Genomic DNA, 18,785 nt, shown 5'->3' on the forward strand with positions numbered 1-18,785 from the left:
GAGTTCTGATAGAACTTCAGTACATCAGAACCACCAGACACGAGTGAAAATCAGAACCAGAGTTCAAATGATTAAACGGACCTGAAGCCGCTGAGAAGCTTGATAAACCAGCTGGAACCCAATCTGGTTCAGACCACGTTCTGGTTCCAGCTTCACTTGCAGAAACCTCATCTAGACACCAGAAAAAATCCTGATTCTGGAGTCCTTCGAAGCCGGACTGAGCCTCCACGGACCTGCCCGGTTCTGTAAGACTGACCAATCACAGCCTGAGCTGCTGGCAGACGATTGGACGATTGGACAGCCAGAAAATGTTTCAGAGAAGAAACGACTTTATTTGTCCAAAAATACAGTTTTCATCAGAAATAAACATCACAGTTCACAACACTCCGGAGTACCACAGAGTACTACAGGGTACTACCGGGTACCACAGAGTACTACAGAGTACTACCGGGTACCACAGAGTACTACAGGGTACCACAGAGTACCACAGAGTACTACAGAGTACTACCGGGTACCACAGAGTACTACAGAGTACCACAGAGTACTACCGGGTACCACAGAGTACCACAGAGTACTACCGGGTACCACAGAGTACTACAGGGTACCACAGAGTACTACAGGGTACCACAGAGTACTACTGGGTACCACAGAGTACTACAGAGTACTGCAAAGACTGGCAGCTGGATGAGGTTTTTTTCCACAGGTGTATCTGTAGGGGGCGGAGCCTCCTGGAGGGGGCGGAGCCTGATCCAAGACTCAGCCTCTGCAGACATGTCTCCATTCACCCCTTCACACTGTCACCATTGGTGTGTCCATTTAGTCAGCTGTCAGGAAATGATGTCACACGTCCAGGCCCTGCTGAGTCAGGAAGTCATCGAGCTCACTCAGGCGCTCCACCAGCATCACGTCAAGGTCGCTGCTGTCATCCAGCCCCCCGCCGTGGACGTGTCGCCGCACTGCTCCTCGTTTTCTGGGCACCAAGGAAACAGGAAGACCCACCCCTGGAGGAAACAGGAAGCAGATCAGCGGCTGATGCTGATGAAGAACTAGAGGTGTTGGGTTCATGGCGGACCTTGGGGCTTCTTCCTCTTCCTGGGCTGAGTGAAGTCAGGGAAGAGGAGGAGCCGGCGACGCTTCTGCTGGCCAATCAGGAGCAGCGCTCCATCCTTCTCCCGAGGCTCCTCAAATATGGTTTCCAGGCTCCTGCAGAAAACACACAAAGCATTCTGGGAAGCTGAGTTGAAGGCACGCCACCACCTATGGGCAGGGGCGCAACTACATATTATTCAGGTGGATGCGAAAACATAAATCCCCCCCCCAAAAGGAAGGTACATAAGGGTTAAGGAGCGTAGAAAACATACGGTCGTTCTACCGTGAAAGGTAAAACTCGCTACATTTACATTTACATGTGCGTGAGGTGAAGGAGCGTAAGGGCGCGGTGAAGTGAAGGCATCATCAGGGCGCCGCCCCCTCTGGTGCAGCGCCCCTATGCGCTGCATACCCACTTTTTGCGCCACTGCCTATGGGTTGTAACCCTAAATGATGTTAGCAACAGTCATTAGCCAATCAGGATCCAACGACTGACTGCCCTGATTGTCAGCACTGACTACAGGAAACAGCAACACTAGAACAGATCCTGTCGGATCTCTGAGGTCTGGTACCGGTACCTACCTGATGTTGGGCGGGGCCTCATAGTTTTTGTTGGTGTAGATCTCCTCCAGGCTGAACTCCTTCTTCTTCAAACTGAGGAACACAGGAAGAATCATCATCATTAACCAGAACCGCCCTGAGATCGAGTTCTGACAGGTCCACCAGAACCTTCCACAACCAGATCTATTGGCAGTGTTTCTCTGCTTTAATTGGACAGAAACCAGGAAGTTCTATAGTTGTGGGAGACAAAGTGGATGGAGATGCTGGTTAAATCCACAAGGTTCTGAGGATTCAACTGGGTCAGAACCAACATCACTCTGGAGGAAAATTTGGAGAAATCCTCAAAATTAAACTGGAATTTAATTTTAATTGGGAAAAACTGTAACATGGGTCTGAAATTATTACTGGGTCGGGTGAAGTCCAGCTTCCTGAATGTTGGTTCTGATGGTCAGACGGGATGTGGAGGTCCAAACCGGACTGATGTGCAAAAGTTATAGAGATCTTCATGATGACCGTTCTCCTCTAGTACCCGTTTACACAGCGCCGCTCTTCAGCTCAACCATAACCTGTTGCTGCAGTCCAGCCGCTCATTAAGAAGTGACCTTTCACCTTTCGGCACGCTTTGAAACCAGGTTTCAGATTGGAACCGTCCTGTGACGCCCCGGCAGAGGAGCCAAGGACTGAGAGCGCACAACCACAGAACCAACAGCTTTTTCTGCGCTTCAACAGCCGGATAACAACAGAAACAGTTGTGGACAGCTGGGAAAGAAAATGTAGCAGACGGGTTACTGTTAAAATACTAGCAACACCTAGTGGCCTGGCAGGACAACTACAGCTGACGGGAAGTGTCTTGGCGACGCAGTGTAAACGGGAAACGTTTCCCCACCAACATCAGAAACAGCACCGCTTTCCAGGCAGCAGAATGGCCAAACACAACTAGGTGACTTTATCATATATTAAACTGAATATTTATGAGGTTTCTACGGGATTCCCAAGACCCATCCGACTAATTTCCTGCTGAATGCTGGAGAAACATTTACTGTTTTCTTACCGTTTCGCTTTGGGCAGTCCCATTGGTGTGAGAGGCGTCTCCCGCGGCGACGCACGGCGTATTCTGATCTGCGACACTCGTTTACTGAGCTGGGTCACAAGAACCACCATCATCATCATCATCATCATCATTACGATCATCACCATCATCACCATCATCATCACCATCATCATCACCTTCACATTTGTGCTGTGAAACTCTGAGAGCGCTGCTGATTGGTCAGCAGGGAGGGCAGCAGACAGCCCATTGGCTGAACATAAATTCAGTGGCAAGGCTCGTCGCCTTGGCAACCACAGGCTCCAGGTACTGTGATTGGACCGCAGCTTGTGATGACCCTGGGGAGAACCTGTAGAGCTGAAACAGAGATAGGTTCACCTGTTAGTGCTCACGCACACACCAGACACACACACACACACACACACACACACACACACACACACACACACACACACACTGTGTGTTTTCAGGTAATCTGTTACCTGGTCATCAGTCTTCTTATGTAGCTGAGGGTGAAACAGAAGTTAGTTAGTAAATAAATAGATTAATGATGTAACTTATTAATCAGCTGATTGGTAATAAATCAGGAGAAACGGGAGGAACCAACGAGTCCATCACCATGGTAACAGACTCTGGACGCAAACCATACAGGAAAACCCGGAGTACGCCATTTCCAACGGCAAGGTCCGGATTAACCAAACAGCGCAGCTCCATAGCCAGACCGACCTTCTGCTGGCAGCTATAGTGACCCCTACAGGGGTGATGTGGAACTGCTGCCGTTCAGGCCTGAGCAATCACGTTAAAGCTTTCACAGAGCGGCGGCTGCTGCCTTGCAGCTAGGGAGTCCCGGGTTCAAATCCCACCAACCCCTCCCCCATCCCGACGGCCCCGCCCACTACCTGTGGTCGCTGTCCAAACTGGGCGGTGCCGTCCAGTCCCTCAGAGGACGCAGAGGATTCCAACAGGCTCCGCCCTTCACCCAGTCTAACACCGTCTCCATGGCAACGGCAGACAGGTGTAACACGGGGGCGGGGTTCTGGAGCCATGGCTGTAGGTGGGTCCGGTTGGAGGACAGGTGCGTGATGATGTCAGAGAACGTCCACTGTCCCGGTAACACAGCGAGGCCTTGTGATTGGCCGCAGGTCTGGCCAATGACAGCTGCCTGCACAGGAAGCAGTGCATGCTGGGAGCTAGGAAAGAAGCAGAGCAGGTCAGAACCGCGTCACCTGGGAGCTCCGCCCACCTTTAGAGACCCGGACTCACCTGTAGCCGTTCTTCCTCACCAGCTCGCTGAAGCCCAGCTCTGACTGGCCGACCCTTCGTCTGCGTTTCCTCTGGTTGAAGTCATGGAGGACGAGATGCTCTGCCTCTTCTTCCTCAGGTCCTCCTCTTCCTCTGACAGAGACCGCCATCTGACCCACAAACCTCTCCTCTTCCTCCTCCTCCTCTTCATTCCCTGGAGGAAGAAAGCCTTCATGGCTTCTCCTCCTCTTCCTCCTCCTCCTCACCTCCTCTCCTTCACTGTCCCTCCTACTCTGCTCTGATTGGCTGAAGCTGCAGGAAGGATTGCTCCACTTCATCAGGTCTGATGAAGTGGAGGGTGACCATGAAGAGGAAGTGATGACGTGAGGCGACAATGCAGATGAGGAAGAGGAGCTGCAGGTGATACTAGGAGGACCTGGTGAGGAAGAAAGCAGATGAGGTTAGGTGACTAAGGCAGATGATAAAGGGGGAGGAGCATCTGGACACCTGGCAGTAGGCTCCTCCCCCTCCTCAGCAGCGTTTCCCCCAGTTTATTACAGGCCTGGCGGACCGCCAGGCTTTACACGCTCCCGTGCCAGGCTGACCGTTGTGTGTGTGGTTTTTAATAAGTCGGACTGCAAAGCGTTTCTTCTGCGGTGAGCATTTCACTGGCAGGGCAGTTATTCATGAAAGAAAGATGGGTTTATAGTTTTTATAGTTGATGCTCCACCAATCAGACCGCCGGCGCCTCTGAACGTTAGCTGCTTCGCGCGCTGTTGTGCCTTGATCTCTGAAGTTCCCCTCTTGGCTGATCGCTCATAGAGGCTCATTTATATCAACCCCCTGTGAGGATCCATGTTTCTTTGTAGAATTGATCAAGGTAGGAGTCGAGCTTAAATCCACCTCATTTGCTCTGCTAGTGCAGCTCAACATTCACAGGTGACCCTTTCGAGGTGCAAACAAAGCATTTCATGCGCCGTGTGCGTTTACGTCTCAACATGCTGAGTGTGTTTCTGCTCTGATAAAGTTCCCGGTTAGCTGGTGCGTTGTGGTTCACTCTGTTGAGGAGCTTTTGTGCTCGCCTCGTGACTAGCGCAGCACGCTGGTTTGTTATGCTTTGCAGCAACACAATGCATATTAAATGCTTTGTCTACTTAAAATCAGGTTCAGTTGCTGTGCAGCCGCGCAGAGATCAGAACAACTCGTCCCATAAAGCTCGGGCAACCGAGAGTTTCTGTGGCGCTAATTAAAAACTCAACAGACACAAAGTGGAAGAGCTACTAAAGCCCCATAAATTAAATCTCCCGTTTGTCCGTCTACATCCAGCAGATGCGCAGTGCAGCGGATTTAGCTCATCATGCAGGGCCGGTCCAATGTTGAATGAGGCCTTGAACAGATTTTGATTTAAGGGCCCCATCAGCACCACTAACAGCATTTCAACATAGATTTAGTGAAACCTGGGAGAGGGGGCCTAGTTTAATTGGCTGAGCAGTCAATTATAATTGTACTTTACTAAGATGTATTTATGAGCATCTAAAACTCTAAGATTAAACTGAGAACACCAAATTGTTTATGTGGTAACAAAACAACCTAATTATGAAGATTGTTCTCTGAACTTTTACAAAGTAAACTTGCCAGCTTCTTAAAATCTTAAATGTAAATGTTAAACAATTTAAAATCTTTTAATTTATCTATGCTGAAACCATTAAGTCAAATTTAGCAGCATTGATGTTCTCTTAGTTTATTTATGCCTTGGGCCGGCTACAAATGTGATCAGCATCACATGGTGTTTTTAGTTCCACTAACTCATGACAACTTGGATTTAACACAGATGCAGATCATTTATATTTATTTTAATTGTATGTTTTTGATTAGTTGCTTTTAAGATTCTATAGTAGTTTCTTTAAGTGTTGTCTGCAATGTTTTCCAGTAACATAATTACTCAGTAATATTTTACATTTCCTGTCAACTTAACATCTTTTAATAGAAAACCCCGATGGACCACCAGGTGAGTTGTGCTCCAGGCCTGCTGCAGCTGTACCAGCAAGGGGTCAAATGCACTTAAAGTTAAAGGAACATATGCAAAATTCATCAGTAAAATGCTCTCAATAACTGCATTAAATCATTTTTAAATTTATCAATGCACCTATAAGGGTTAATAATCCAACAACATAGACAGTTTTAGAGTTTAAACATAATTAATCTGCATTTATCGTAACGGTAGAAGATCTTTTGTCACGATTAACAATAAACCCTAACTGCCAGCGCCCCATCAACCGCTTCAGTCGCAGAAAATGGACCAACCTCCTCTTCCTCCCTCCTTCCTCCTCTTCCTCCTCTTCCTCTCCAGAGAGTCCAGTCGGCGGCCGAGCGATGACAAAGCTCCTCGCAGGAGGTGCCGCACCTCCATGCGGTGAGCTGCCAGGAGGCGGGGCAAGAGGGAGGCGCAGGAGCAGCAGGGCGGGGCCGGGGGGGCGGAGCCTCCTGCAGGTGAATAGCTGGAGTTAACACCTTTACCTGTGGACGCACAAATCAACAAAGAAGACACAAAACCACCTGCAAGAGCCTCATCTGCATCGGCCAATGGGAGATCATTGGGCAGGGTTTCTGCTGTCGGGTCACTCCCCCTGCCAAGGGTCTCTGTCAGGGGGCGAGAGAGCATCTCAAAGCCTGGAGAGAGAAAGACAGAGGTGAACTGAGAGAAAACCTGTATCTTTGATTATTGATCGGTTTCCAATCAGGAAACTGGTTCAAAGCCTGACGCTCTGGACCGGTTCTAGACGAGGGAGGAAAGAAACAATAAAACATGATCAGTTATCAGCCTCAGCCAATCAGAGGCCAGGAGAAACATTGCAGTCTGGTTGGTCTAAAGACAGAAAAAACAGCAGAACGGTCCAGAACCAGAACCCTTCTGGACCAGAACCTCCTCCGCCTGTTCTTGTGAGTCTGGACTGATTCTGTGTCCAGGTGTCCAGCAGGTTGGGACACCTGGACCCATCCAGGAGCACGATGGAGCTGTCTCCATGGAAACCAGGCTGGTTGACCTGCAGGCCCTGAGGGGGGGGAGGGGGGGGTCATCAGGAAGGTCATAGAACCTGAAGGGTGGGTTCTGGTCATGTGATCAGATTTAAGATGGACAGCAACGTGACCCGCCACCGGGTTTGATTTAAGGGGAGGAGGGTCCATCTGGGTCATCTCCTCGGCTGTAGTCAGAAGCAGCCTGACCCACATATTTCCCAGCAGATCCAGCAGGTTCTGGATCTGGTCGGGACTGTAGGCGCTCATGCAGGTAGCAGATCCTAGCTCCAGTTAGCATACTGAGCGGCGTGTGGAGCTCTGAAAACGGGACGGACCGGGACATTTAGCGGCAGGTTACCTTCCCGGGGTCCGCGGGTCTCCCGGGGTCCGCTAGCTGCTCCTCGGGCTCATTTCGGCGGCTTCCCGGCCCACTGGAGCCGGATTATCCGCACCGATCGAGGCTTCAGTTTTTGGGACCGGCGGAAGGCTAGCGGAAGTATTTCTAACATATTTCCGTCGGGGATTTCAAAATAATATCATTCAAAAACTCTAGAGCGAACATAAGGGGCAGACTGTCAAAATAAAAGCCACAATAAAACGATAAAACGTTTGAACCGGGCTTAACTTAGTTAATGGTTCGGCTGGGAGATTTAGACCAAAACGAAATTCACCTCCAATTCCTATCCTCATGAGGCAGAGAAGTAGTTTCCAGATCAACAGGAAGCAGTTAGTTTCTTTCTGGTTCAGTAAAACCCACATGAACTAAACCCTACCGAACCTCCTCGAACCAGGCTGGCAAACATGCAAGTAAAAGCTCAGAGTTCAATTTGCTTTTGACTACAATCTATTGTTATTATTAGATGTTGGAAACAGACTCGACCAGAGCCCGTTGCCATGGTAATTCAGTCACGTGGTTGGAGCTTTCCGGGTATTTGTATTAACATTTGCACGTGGGGACGGAGAAAAATAAGTCATACCTAAAAAAGTATTATAACTTAGTGGAGTGTGCAGACATGAATATGCAGATGCCTCATGGAGCGGGTCGGCCCAATACGTCACAGCGTCCGCCATATTGAATGTGGCTCATCTGCCAGTAAAGCAATACAAGTAAATGGACCAAACTTTATAAAGCGTCCTTCTACATTTAAGTTAGTGTCTCTCACTGGCATATTCTGCCACACACACTAATATATTTGAGAATTAAAGGAAGTAGTAAAGGTAACATTTCTAACTTTTTGATGTCTCAAGACAGCTTTACAGACGTCCTATAATATTACAAGGGAGACTTCTCCATTGTCATTGTCTGAATTTCTTGTCCTAACCCTTCTTTAATTTTACCCTTGAATATGCTCGAGTTAAGTCTTCATAGAAACAGGGTTTTTGTTTTGTAATATCTACTTTTATATCAAGTAGATGTTAATGATCTGAAAGATCCATCAGCCTAATATGACATTTTTCTACTCAACCTAGATCCTTGTTATACATGAAAAAGTAATCAATTTTTGAATACGAGTAGTGAGCTGCTGACACAGAGGATGCCAACCTGCCGCCGCTGTTTTGTGGTTCAGTTATCATCATGTCAAAAATATGATGCGATACACACCATGTCACCAAACAGCACAATGACCATTTGTGGTCATTGTGGATTTTAGCATGGGCTTACCGGGGCCGCAGCCCAGGGAACAGCACTTTGGGGAACCCCGAAAGATGCTTTGTATTTTTGTGAATGAAAAAGGTCAGAAAGCCTTAATTTTATCACTCATTAAGAGGATTTTAGAGGTGCTGTTGAAAAACTCTGATTTGTTCTGGCAAACGTCCATCTTGAATGCTTGATTATTATCGGTCCAAGTTTGACACGTCTTACACTTTGGGGCGGAGCATCAAGGAGGGATTTCTCACGATGGCGGACAACATAAAGTATGACAGCAGAGCGCAGGAACAACAAAAAAAAGAACAGAGAAGGTAATGAAGAAAATATCCGAGCCAACAGGATTTTTTTGGACATGGAACAGAACCATCATCTCTCTCCTTCTTAACCGTTAGCCTTCCTATCAGCTCTACAGCTCTGCGGTCCACCAGAACCTGGATCTGATCTGGTACCTGAGGTGTAACAGGAAGGGCAAACTTCTTCACTAGTCACAATGATGACTGGATAACCAGACAGTACTGACCCTGCGCTTTGGATGAAAACTGATGAATTCATGTGAGCTTACTGGGCTGAACAAGAAGCAGGAAGCTGTCAAAATATGGATGTTAATTTTAAAGCATCGGAACAGATTTACAGAAAATCAGAAATGATTCTTCTCCAGATCGGGCTTTGAAAGTCAGGTGGTGCGTAAATCCACACAGGCTGAGTTATCCTCCATCCAAATGGGTGGAGGATAACTCCACCCATTTGGAGTGGAGCTCCGTCCTGGAAAAATGGAGCAGAATGATTAAAGAGCAAGAAAACAGTGAAAGTCACAGAAAAGTAATGCAACTGCTCTGCTTGCTCAATGCAAAGTTAAAAAAGTGGAAATGGAGTCTTGACTGAAGTTCAGGCTGGAAGACTCTTTTGGCGCACCTGGCCCTGCAATCAGTGCCTCCCTCTCCGCAACCCGGACCTATCAACGCAGGTCCAAGCCTCACTCCAGCCAATCATCGTCCAGGCTCAGGTTCAAAAGGACCTTCACTCCCAGCCTCCTCCGCTTACCAGCCCCGATCAACCCACCGCCACCCCACCTCCACCTTCAGCTCCCGGCTCTCAGGCCTCATCATCCTCTGACCGCCGCCACCAGCACAGGCCCCGGGGGGTTTACATTGCATCAGGAATGTTCATCGAGCTTATTTAAGTCCAGCTTGACGTCCCCGGCCGGGGCCTGATCGCCAAAGAACTTTGTGTTTATTTTCACGTTATTTTTGTCATTAAACCCTTTTAACTGCTTCCCTCTCTCCGTCTGAGTCTCTCCAGATTGAACTAGCTTTAGCCTCCAGCTAGCAGTGGCAGGAGGAACTGTCTTATTCATATGGCGAAGGGCTGACTGTACAAATTAGCTTATGTGTTTCCAGTCAAAAAATCCAGTCATCACTGAATAAAAGTTTTGACAGATTTGGCTCTCAGAGTGGAAATACTCACCCTAACTATCTGAGCTTGGTAAGGAAATAAACCTGATAATTAGAAAGATAGTTGATAAAAATTGAAAGAGGGAGGGAGACATAAAGATAGAAATTAATAATAAATAATTACAGAACATAGAGGATGGATAGAGAACATTGTCAAGTTTTTCTTCCTTAGGGAAGTTCTGTTGAATATTCAAGATGTTCAAGTACTTCTTTAACTACTAAATATATTTAGTTTGTAATAATGGTCTTTACAATGATTACAGTAATCAATTGTTCTGCAGACATTTTGAAAGTTTAAAAAGAAAGCAGCGGTTGCACCGATTGCAATTTTCTGACTGATTGTTGATCTTTAAAAAAACCTGACTTGCTGATGTTTTGTGTGTGTGTCTATGTGTGCAAAATATAGCAAAAAAAGTCACTAAGTTGGCAACCATCGGTTGACTGAAGTAAACCTTGCATAGAGAGATGACCTGGTGGGCGGGGCCGTCCATCAGCCTCTCATGGTGGACAGTGGCTAATTTTTTTTTCTTGTAGGTAGATAAGGTTGGTGGATAGAATCGGTTCCACAAGTCACGACCAACGCTGACCACCCAAAGGGAAGGAAATCAGGGAGTATATATATATATATATATTAAACACGTGTTTAATATGCAACTGTATAACCATGATTAAGTATGGCCCCCAATCTTGGCTCAAGCCCAGGGGCCTACATCCTCCTAAGTCTGGCCCTACACCTTACAATAGACAAACACCAGAGTTCAAGCTAGATGCTGGCATGCAGTCAAGTGAACACAGTTAGGTAGCTCCTCTGTGTTCCTGGCTGTAACAGAGGAAGCCAACTTGATCCTTGTCGTTATGAACTAACACCACCATCATAATGCATAGCCGTTATGCCAAGCGGGGTCTGATATACCCCCACCGTTCCACACAAGGGTGAAGTTACTAGGCTCAATCTCAGAGGTGGAGATTGGAGGAATATTACTGTCACAGTTTTAGCAGTTTTCCAGACCCACATGCAGGGATGCACTCAGGAAACTAAATAGTTCAAAGGATTAATTTACAGGAAAATATGTTAAATGTATGATGAAGGGTCCGCTGATGGCAGCTGGTCAGGACCGACACGGTCTGCGCTCTGGAGAGACAGATCAGGAATGTGAATATAAAGAGCAAACTTGGACTGGGACTTGTGAACTGAGTTTACTAGTGCTGGGGAATTTCCGCGAGTGAGAGGTGATGGGGATCGAAGAGTCCTGGAAGTGATCTGACACGACAGGCACTACTCACAACTTGACAGGTCGTCCCTTAGTTCTGATGAGGGGCGCAGATGAGGGCGGGGCAGGCCCGAACCCCGAGGAGGAGAGGAGAACCATCTTTAGCCAGCCGAGTCTAAAGCCCTTTTCACATTGCAGGGACCGGCTCGGTTCGACCCGGTCCCATTGGTGCTATGGCCTGGTCATTTTGCATTCAGCAGGATATGTCATGTAAATCGACCCGTTGCTAAAGCTACCGAGGCGATCTCCCCAGCGACCACAGAACAGTTTCCTTCTTTGGTCTCTTTCCTGTGTTTTTTTTTTCTTTGTGCGCTCATGAGCGAGGAAGCTGAGGGAAACGTTTACCTCAGCTTTACATTTAAGAAAAAAGAAAAAAAAAAATCTCATCTGAATGTTGTCTCTGAGCTGGACTCGCGGCCAGGCGGGATTTCCCGGCTGGAGCGACGCCAGATGCGGAAATCCCCTCGTTCACAGCCTGGTCGACTTCTGATCGGTTCATTGGAGAAATGCTATTTACATTTAACGTTAAAATCTTTGGCTGGAGAGGCGAATGTAATCCCAGTGTAGGGCAAGAACAGAATATGACGGAAATTTATTGATGCAGCATATTGAAATGTTAGCCATCGAGAAAGTCTAGCGCTCCTCTGATCCAGAGATCTGGTCTTTGTCCCGCCCCCACATCCAATCAACCAATCAACAGCTAACTCCAAACCGGCCCGGTCTGGCCGGCCCGATTGGAACCGCAGCTCTCTGGGTTCCAGGGAACCGGGCGGTACCGGGTCCAGCTATGTAGGGTGAAAGTGGCTTAAATACTCCATAATAACTCCTGTAGGTATGCAGACTTCCGGCTGCTGGGTCGTACAATCCAAGACTGGGTCAAAACAGTGATCTTGGTAACCTTGGGCGAAAGAACGTAAATCAGATAATATACATGAAAACAGATACAAAGGATTTCTAAGGGCTTTGAGTTACCACGAGGGTCAACACTCTGGCGCTGAAGTGCAGACTGCCGGCTCCTCTTATGCTCCTAGGCTGATGACCCGCAGGTGTGTGAACATGCGGGGTGAGCTGCGGGCGCCCTCTGGTGGAAGACTGGCAGCAGTACGGTGACAGAAGATCCCAGCAACTACCTCTGCTTTTTTTTTTTTCCTAATATTTTGCCCTTTTTATTGGGTTAAGAACTCCTTTTATATTAGGCTGTGATTCCTAGTGGTGACAATGAAGCCATGGGTTGTATATCACTGCATATTCAGAACAAGTAAAATAAGTGACATCCCTAAGCTACTCAAAGAACGACTTAATCAAAACTTGATATACTGTCAAGCTTTGTAAATCAAGCTAACACACGTCCATTTAAAAGCTTCCTTTTCTTTTGGTCTTATTAACGACTTTAATGGTGTTATAGTTTGTGAGCAATTTTTAGGGAAAACCGTGCAACAGACCAACAGCCCTCCGGTGGCCTTACTTGGTTATAGCATTCCATTTCCTAGGAGGTGTTTCTTCCTTTTTTGTTTTTTCATTTTCCTTTTCCCCTCCAGGTGTGGTCCCTGACCCCAAATAAAATTGAAATGTTACAGCCACTTATAGCTGAAGTGCAATAAAACAGCCAGTATAAAAGGAACAATATTTATTATTACAAAATAAGAGGGTGTGTATTTGCAAAAACAATCGATAAACAAAATAAATGAAAAACAAGGAAAAAAGAAAATCAAACTATAAAAGAACAGCAGGGTACAGCGACAACTGCAAAAACAACAACAAACAAACGCTTATTAAATCTTTGCAATAAAAACATACAATTCAACCAGTTAAAAATGTNCAAAGCCTACTTGCAGTGTCGACCAACCACATGCCCAGGTGATGCTACCGTCAGATCATCAAAAATGAAGTGTGGCCCTATATAAAAACACCAGGTCAACACTGACTTAATATAATCAAATTCAAAGAATTTTGTCCTTACCACAAAACAACAAACACACAAACCTCATCACAAACTGGAACGCCTGGGCCAACACACCTGGTCGAACACAGAGGAAATTGACAATTGGCCACCAGTCTGCCAGCTTCCTTTTTATGGGAGCTCAAGATGTGGAGGAAGCGACCCCTGGTGGTTCCACCTGTTACAGACAGATAAAAAATAAGGATCTGCTTCACTTCAAGGTATTTGCATTGCCAACTTAACACATGTGGGGCATAACCATGATCCAATATTACTCTTTTCCCTGTCAGCATGAAAGCCTTTTGTTGAAGAAGATTTTAAGTTATAATATTTCTTCATAAAGAAACTCTTTGGCTCGATCTTCTTCGATCCCAGGTTCTCCCGGCAGGCCGCGTGTAGCCACACAAAAACAACAATGAGTGCAGACGTCACAGAATGACAGAGTTTAATCCAATAGAAGACAACGCATAAAATTACAACAGAAACTGCAGAACAACAGAGACATACATTCATTTATCTGAGACAAAGAGGATAGAAAAAGACACGTCTTTGGAGAGTGCTGATGCAAAAAAGCAAAATCAGGCAGCAATCTGATTTGTTACTCCTGTGTACAAACTTTTATAGTAAAGGCGTGTTTTTCCTGTTTAATATATTCAAATAAGGCGTACCTCTGCTTGACCAACTGGAAGCTGTCCTGGACCTTCTTAAAAGCTATAGTGCTTGGTGTAATATGGGGTTCAGCCCCATGAAGACTAACTGAGACTTAAGTAAATATTAAAAAATGTAAATTAGAGACTTCCAGGTGAGCAAGCAAGATGGCGCCAGCTTAACCAAGTGGTTCCCCGACACAGAGGTCGCATTTACCGAATATNTTGATAAAAATTGAAAGAGGGAGGGAGACATAAAGATAGAAATTAATAATAAATAATTACAGAACATAGAGGATGGATAGAGAACATTGTCAAGTTTTTCTTCCTTAGGGAAGTTCTGTTGAATATTCAAGATGTTCAAGTACTTCTTTAACTACTAAATATATTTAGTTTGTAATAATGGTCTTTACAATGATTACAGTAATCAATTGTTCTGCAGACATTTTGAAAGTTTAAAAAGAAAGCAGCGGTTGCACCGATTGCAATTTTCTGACTGATTGTTGATCTTTAAAAAAACCTGACTTGCTGATGTTTTGTGTGTGTGTCTATGTGTGCAAAATATAGCAAAAAAAGTCACTAAGTTGGCAACCATCGGTTGACTGAAGTAAACCTTGCATAGAGAGATGACCTGGTGGGCGGGGCCGTCCATCAGCCTCTCATGGTGGACAGTGGCTAATTTTTTTTTCTTGTAGGTAGATAAGGTTGGTGGATAGAATCGGTTCCACAAGTCACGACCAACGCTGACCACCCAAAGGGAAGGAAATCAGGGAGTATATATATATATATATTAAACACGTGTTTAATATGCAACTGTATAACCATGATTAAGTATGGCCCCCAATCTTGGCTCAAGCCCAGGGGCCTACATCCTCCTAAGTCTGGCCCTACACCTTACAATAGACAAACACCAGAGTTCAAGCTAGATGCTGGCATGCAGTCAAGTGAACACAGTTAGGTAGCTCCTCTGTGTTCCTGGCTGTAACAGAGGAAGCCAACTTGATCCTTGTCGTTATGAACTAACACCACCATCATAATGCATAGCCGTTATGCCAAGCGGGGTCTGATATACCCCCACCGTTCCACACAAGGGTGAAGTTACTAGGCTCAATCTCAGAGGTGGAGATTGGAGGAATATTACTGTCACAGTTTTAGCAGTTTTCCAGACCCACATGCAGGGATGCACTCAGGAAACTAAATAGTTCAAAGGATTAATTTACAGGAAAATATGTTAAATGTATGATGAAGGGTCCGCTGATGGCAGCTGGTCAGGACCGACACGGTCTGCGCTCTGGAGAGACAGATCAGGAATGTGAATATAAAGAGCAAACTTGGACTGGGACTTGTGAACTGAGTTTACTAGTGCTGGGGAATTTCCGCGAGTGAGAGGTGATGGGGATCGAAGAGTCCTGGAAGTGATCTGACACGACAGGCACTACTCACAACTTGACAGGTCGTCCCTTAGTTCTGATGAGGGGCGCAGATGAGGGCGGGGCAGGCCCGAACCCCGAGGAGGAGAGGAGAACCATCTTTAGCCAGCCGAGTCTAAAGCCCTTTTCACATTGCAGGGACCGGCTCGGTTCGACCCGGTCCCATTGGTGCTATGGCCTGGTCATTTTGCATTCAGCAGGATATGTCATGTAAATCGACCCGTTGCTAAAGCTACCGAGGCGATCTCCCCAGCGACCACAGAACAGTTTCCTTCTTTGGTCTCTTTCCTGTGTTTTTTTTTTCTTTGTGCGCTCATGAGCGAGGAAGCTGAGGGAAACGTTTACCTCAGCTTTACATTTAAGAAAAAAGAAAAAAAAAAATCTCATCTGAATGTTGTCTCTGAGCTGGACTCGCGGCCAGGCGGGATTTCCCGGCTGGAGCGACGCCAGATGCGGAAATCCCCTCGTTCACAGCCTGGTCGACTTCTGATCGGTTCATTGGAGAAATGCTATTTACATTTAACGTTAAAATCTTTGGCTGGAGAGGCGAATGTAATCCCAGTGTAGGGCAAGAACAGAATATGACGGAAATGTATTGATGCAGCATATTGAAATGTTAGCCATCGAGAAAGTCTAGCGCTCCTCTGATCCAGAGATCTGGTCTTTGTCCCGCCCCCACATCCAATCAACCAATCAACAGCTAACTCCAAACCGGCCCGGTCTGGCCGGCCCGATTGGAACCGCAGCTCTCTGGGTTCCAGGGAACCGGGCGGTACCGGGTCCAGCTATGTAGGGTGAAAGTGGCTTAAATACTCCATAATAACTCCTGTAGGTATGCAGACTTCCGGCTGCTGGGTCGTACAATCCAAGACTGGGTCAAAACAGTGATCTTGGTAACCTTGGGCGAAAGAACGTAAATCAGATAATATACATGAAAACAGATACAAAGGATTTCTAAGGGCTTTGAGTTACCACGAGGGTCAACACTCTGGCGCTGAAGTGCAGACTGCCGGCTCCTCTTATGCTCCTAGGCTGATGACCCGCAGGTGTGTGAACATGCGGGGTGAGCTGCGGGCGCCCTCTGGTGGAAGACTGGCAGCAGTACGGTGACAGAAGATCCCAGCAACTACCTCTGCTTTTTTTTTTTTCCTAATATTTTGCCCTTTTTATTGGGTTAAGAACTCCTTTTATATTAGGCTGTGATTCCTAGTGGTGACAATGAAGCCATGGGTTGTATATCACTGCATATTCAGAACAAGTAAAATAAGTGACATCCCTAAGCTACTCAAAGAACGACTTAATCAAAACTTGATATACTGTCAAGCTTTGTAAATCAAGCTAACACACGTCCATTTAAAAGCTTCCTTTTCTTTTGGTCTTATTAACGACTTTAATGGTGTTATAGTTTGTGAGCAATTTTTAGGGAAAACCGTGCAACAGACCAACAGCCCTCCGGTGGCCTTACTTGGTTATAGCATTCCATTTCCTAGGAGGTGTTTCTTCCTTTTTTGTTTTTTCATTTTCCTTTTCCCCTCCAGGTGTGGTCCCTGACCCCAAATAAAATTGAAATGTTACAGCCACTTATAGCTGAAGTGCAATAAAACAGCCAGTATAAAAGGAACAATATTTATTATTACAAAATAAGAGGGTGTGTATTTGCAAAAACAATCGATAAACAAAATAAATGAAAAACAAGGAAAAAAGAAAATCAAACTATAAAAGAACAGCAGGGTACAGCGACAACTGCAAAAACAACAACAAACAAACGCTTATTAAATCTTTGCAATAAAAACATACAATTCAACCAGTTAAAAATGTACAAAGCCTACTTGCAGTGTCGACCAACCACATGCCCAGGTGATGCTACCGTCAGATCATCAAAAATGAAGTGTGGCCCTATATAAAAACACCAGGTCAACACTGACTTAATATAATCAAATTCAAAGAATTTTGTCCTTACCACAAAACAACAAACACACAAACCTCATCACAAACTGGAACGCCTGGGCCAACACACCTGGTCGAACACAGAGGAAATTGACAATTGGCCACCAGTCTGCCAGCTTCCTTTTTATGGGAGCTCAAGATGTGGAGGAAGCGACCCCTGGTGGTTCCACCTGTTACAGACAGATAAAAAATAAGGATCTGCTTCACTTCAAGGTATTTGCATTGCCAACTTAACACATGTGGGGCATAACCATGATCCAATATTACTCTTTTCCCTGTCAGCATGAAAGCCTTTTGTTGAAGAAGATTTTAAGTTATAATATTTCTTCATAAAGAAACTCTTTGGCTCGATCTTCTTCGATCCCAGGTTCTCCCGGCAGGCCGCGTGTAGCCACACAAAAACAACAATGAGTGCAGACGTCACAGAATGACAGAGTTTAATCCAATAGAAGACAACGCATAAAATTACAACAGAAACTGCAGAACAACAGAGACATACATTCATTTATCTGAGACAAAGAGGATAGAAAAAGACACGTCTTTGGAGAGTGCTGATGCAAAAAAGCAAAATCAGGCAGCAATCTGATTTGTTACTCCTGTGTACAANCTTTTATAGTAAAGGCGTGTTTTTCCTGTTTAATATATTCAAATAAGGCGTACCTCTGCTTGACCAACTGGAAGCTGTCCTGGACCTTCTTAAAAGCTATAGTGCTTGGTGTAATATGGGGTTCAGCCCCATGAAGACTAACTGAGACTTAAGTAAATATTAAAAAATGTAAATTAGAGACTTCCAGGTGAGCAAGCAAGATGGCGCCAGCTTAACCAAGTGGTTCCCCGACACAGAGGTCGCATTTACCGAATATTTTCCGTATTTGACCGGTTATTTTTTTTAAACGACCAGAAAATTTAAAGCCCGTCCGTCATTTGACAAGTTCTAATTAACACCCTTGACTGGTTCATGGGCAGACATTATAGACTTTACGCAAAGATTTAGTCTCAGAGGCAACTGAAATCAATTAATTAAAAAATCCTTTCTGAATATCATCTCATGGTCTCTGAACTAAATGCCTCTTTCTGACCGGAGCTGACAGCGAGTTGAAGAGTTATGGACCGGACGCTTTGGAGCGTCTGGTTAGGAAGCACATTACAAACCTTTGGTTGAAATGGCGCGTTAAATTCAAGTCTCCATTACAGACCAGAGAAAACTAAAGAGAATGCAACGTTGTGTTAATCCATTTGAGGAGCCGGCAGTTTATCTTGAGGAAATAAATGACGATACAGAAGTTGATTAGACTGTGACATGCGCAGTGCCTCAACCACTGCGGACGAGGCTCCGCCGCTGCGAAGAATTAAAAACCGCAGGGAGTAACTCATCCAGCGGATTTAACAAATGGAGCCTTGGTGCACGTTACCCAGGAGAACGGCGTTCTGGAGGAGCTGCAGATGTAACATCTGTCCGTTTGGGAGAAGCAAAACCACGCAAAAAAAACA

The 18,785-nt window shown here is 45.8% G+C and overlaps 1 protein-coding gene across 5 annotated transcripts in view; it reads right to left on the minus strand.

The window, feature by feature from the left end:
* Positions 1-311: 311 nt before the first annotated feature.
* Positions 312-18,785, minus strand: part of wu:fi75a02 (uncharacterized) — a 26,105-nt gene continuing 7,631 nt past the window's right edge. The window contains exons 1-12 of one of the 5 annotated variants that reach the window (XM_015018530.1): positions 7,630-7,804; positions 7,337-7,507; positions 6,497-6,612; positions 6,245-6,424; positions 3,962-4,376; positions 3,598-3,888; positions 3,181-3,204; positions 2,878-3,055; positions 2,702-2,790; positions 1,672-1,743; positions 1,073-1,203; positions 312-1,001 (exon numbers count right to left, since the gene is read on the minus strand). In XM_015018530.1, the coding sequence (XP_014874016.1) occupies positions 841-1,001; positions 1,073-1,203; positions 1,672-1,743; positions 2,702-2,790; positions 2,878-3,055; positions 3,181-3,204; positions 3,598-3,888; positions 3,962-4,376; positions 6,245-6,424; positions 6,497-6,602 (1,647 nt within the window). In that variant the 5' untranslated portion in view covers positions 6,603-6,612; positions 7,337-7,507; positions 7,630-7,804 and the 3' untranslated portion in view covers positions 312-840. Of the gene's footprint in view, positions 1,002-1,072; positions 1,204-1,671; positions 1,744-2,701; positions 2,791-2,877; positions 3,056-3,180; positions 3,205-3,597; positions 3,889-3,961; positions 4,377-6,244; positions 6,425-6,496; positions 6,613-7,316; positions 7,563-7,629; positions 7,807-18,785 lie in introns of those variants that run through there. The other 4 variants (XM_015018532.1, XM_015018527.1, XM_015018531.1 and 1 more) reach the window with 4 other exon arrangements.

The sequence above is a fragment of the Poecilia latipinna genome, unplaced genomic scaffold, assembly GCF_001443285.1.
Source record: "Poecilia latipinna isolate Pla-1442-1.1 unplaced genomic scaffold, P_latipinna-1.0 Scaffold2287, whole genome shotgun sequence".
NCBI classification, from domain to species: Eukaryota; Metazoa; Chordata; class Actinopteri; order Cyprinodontiformes; family Poeciliidae; genus Poecilia; species Poecilia latipinna.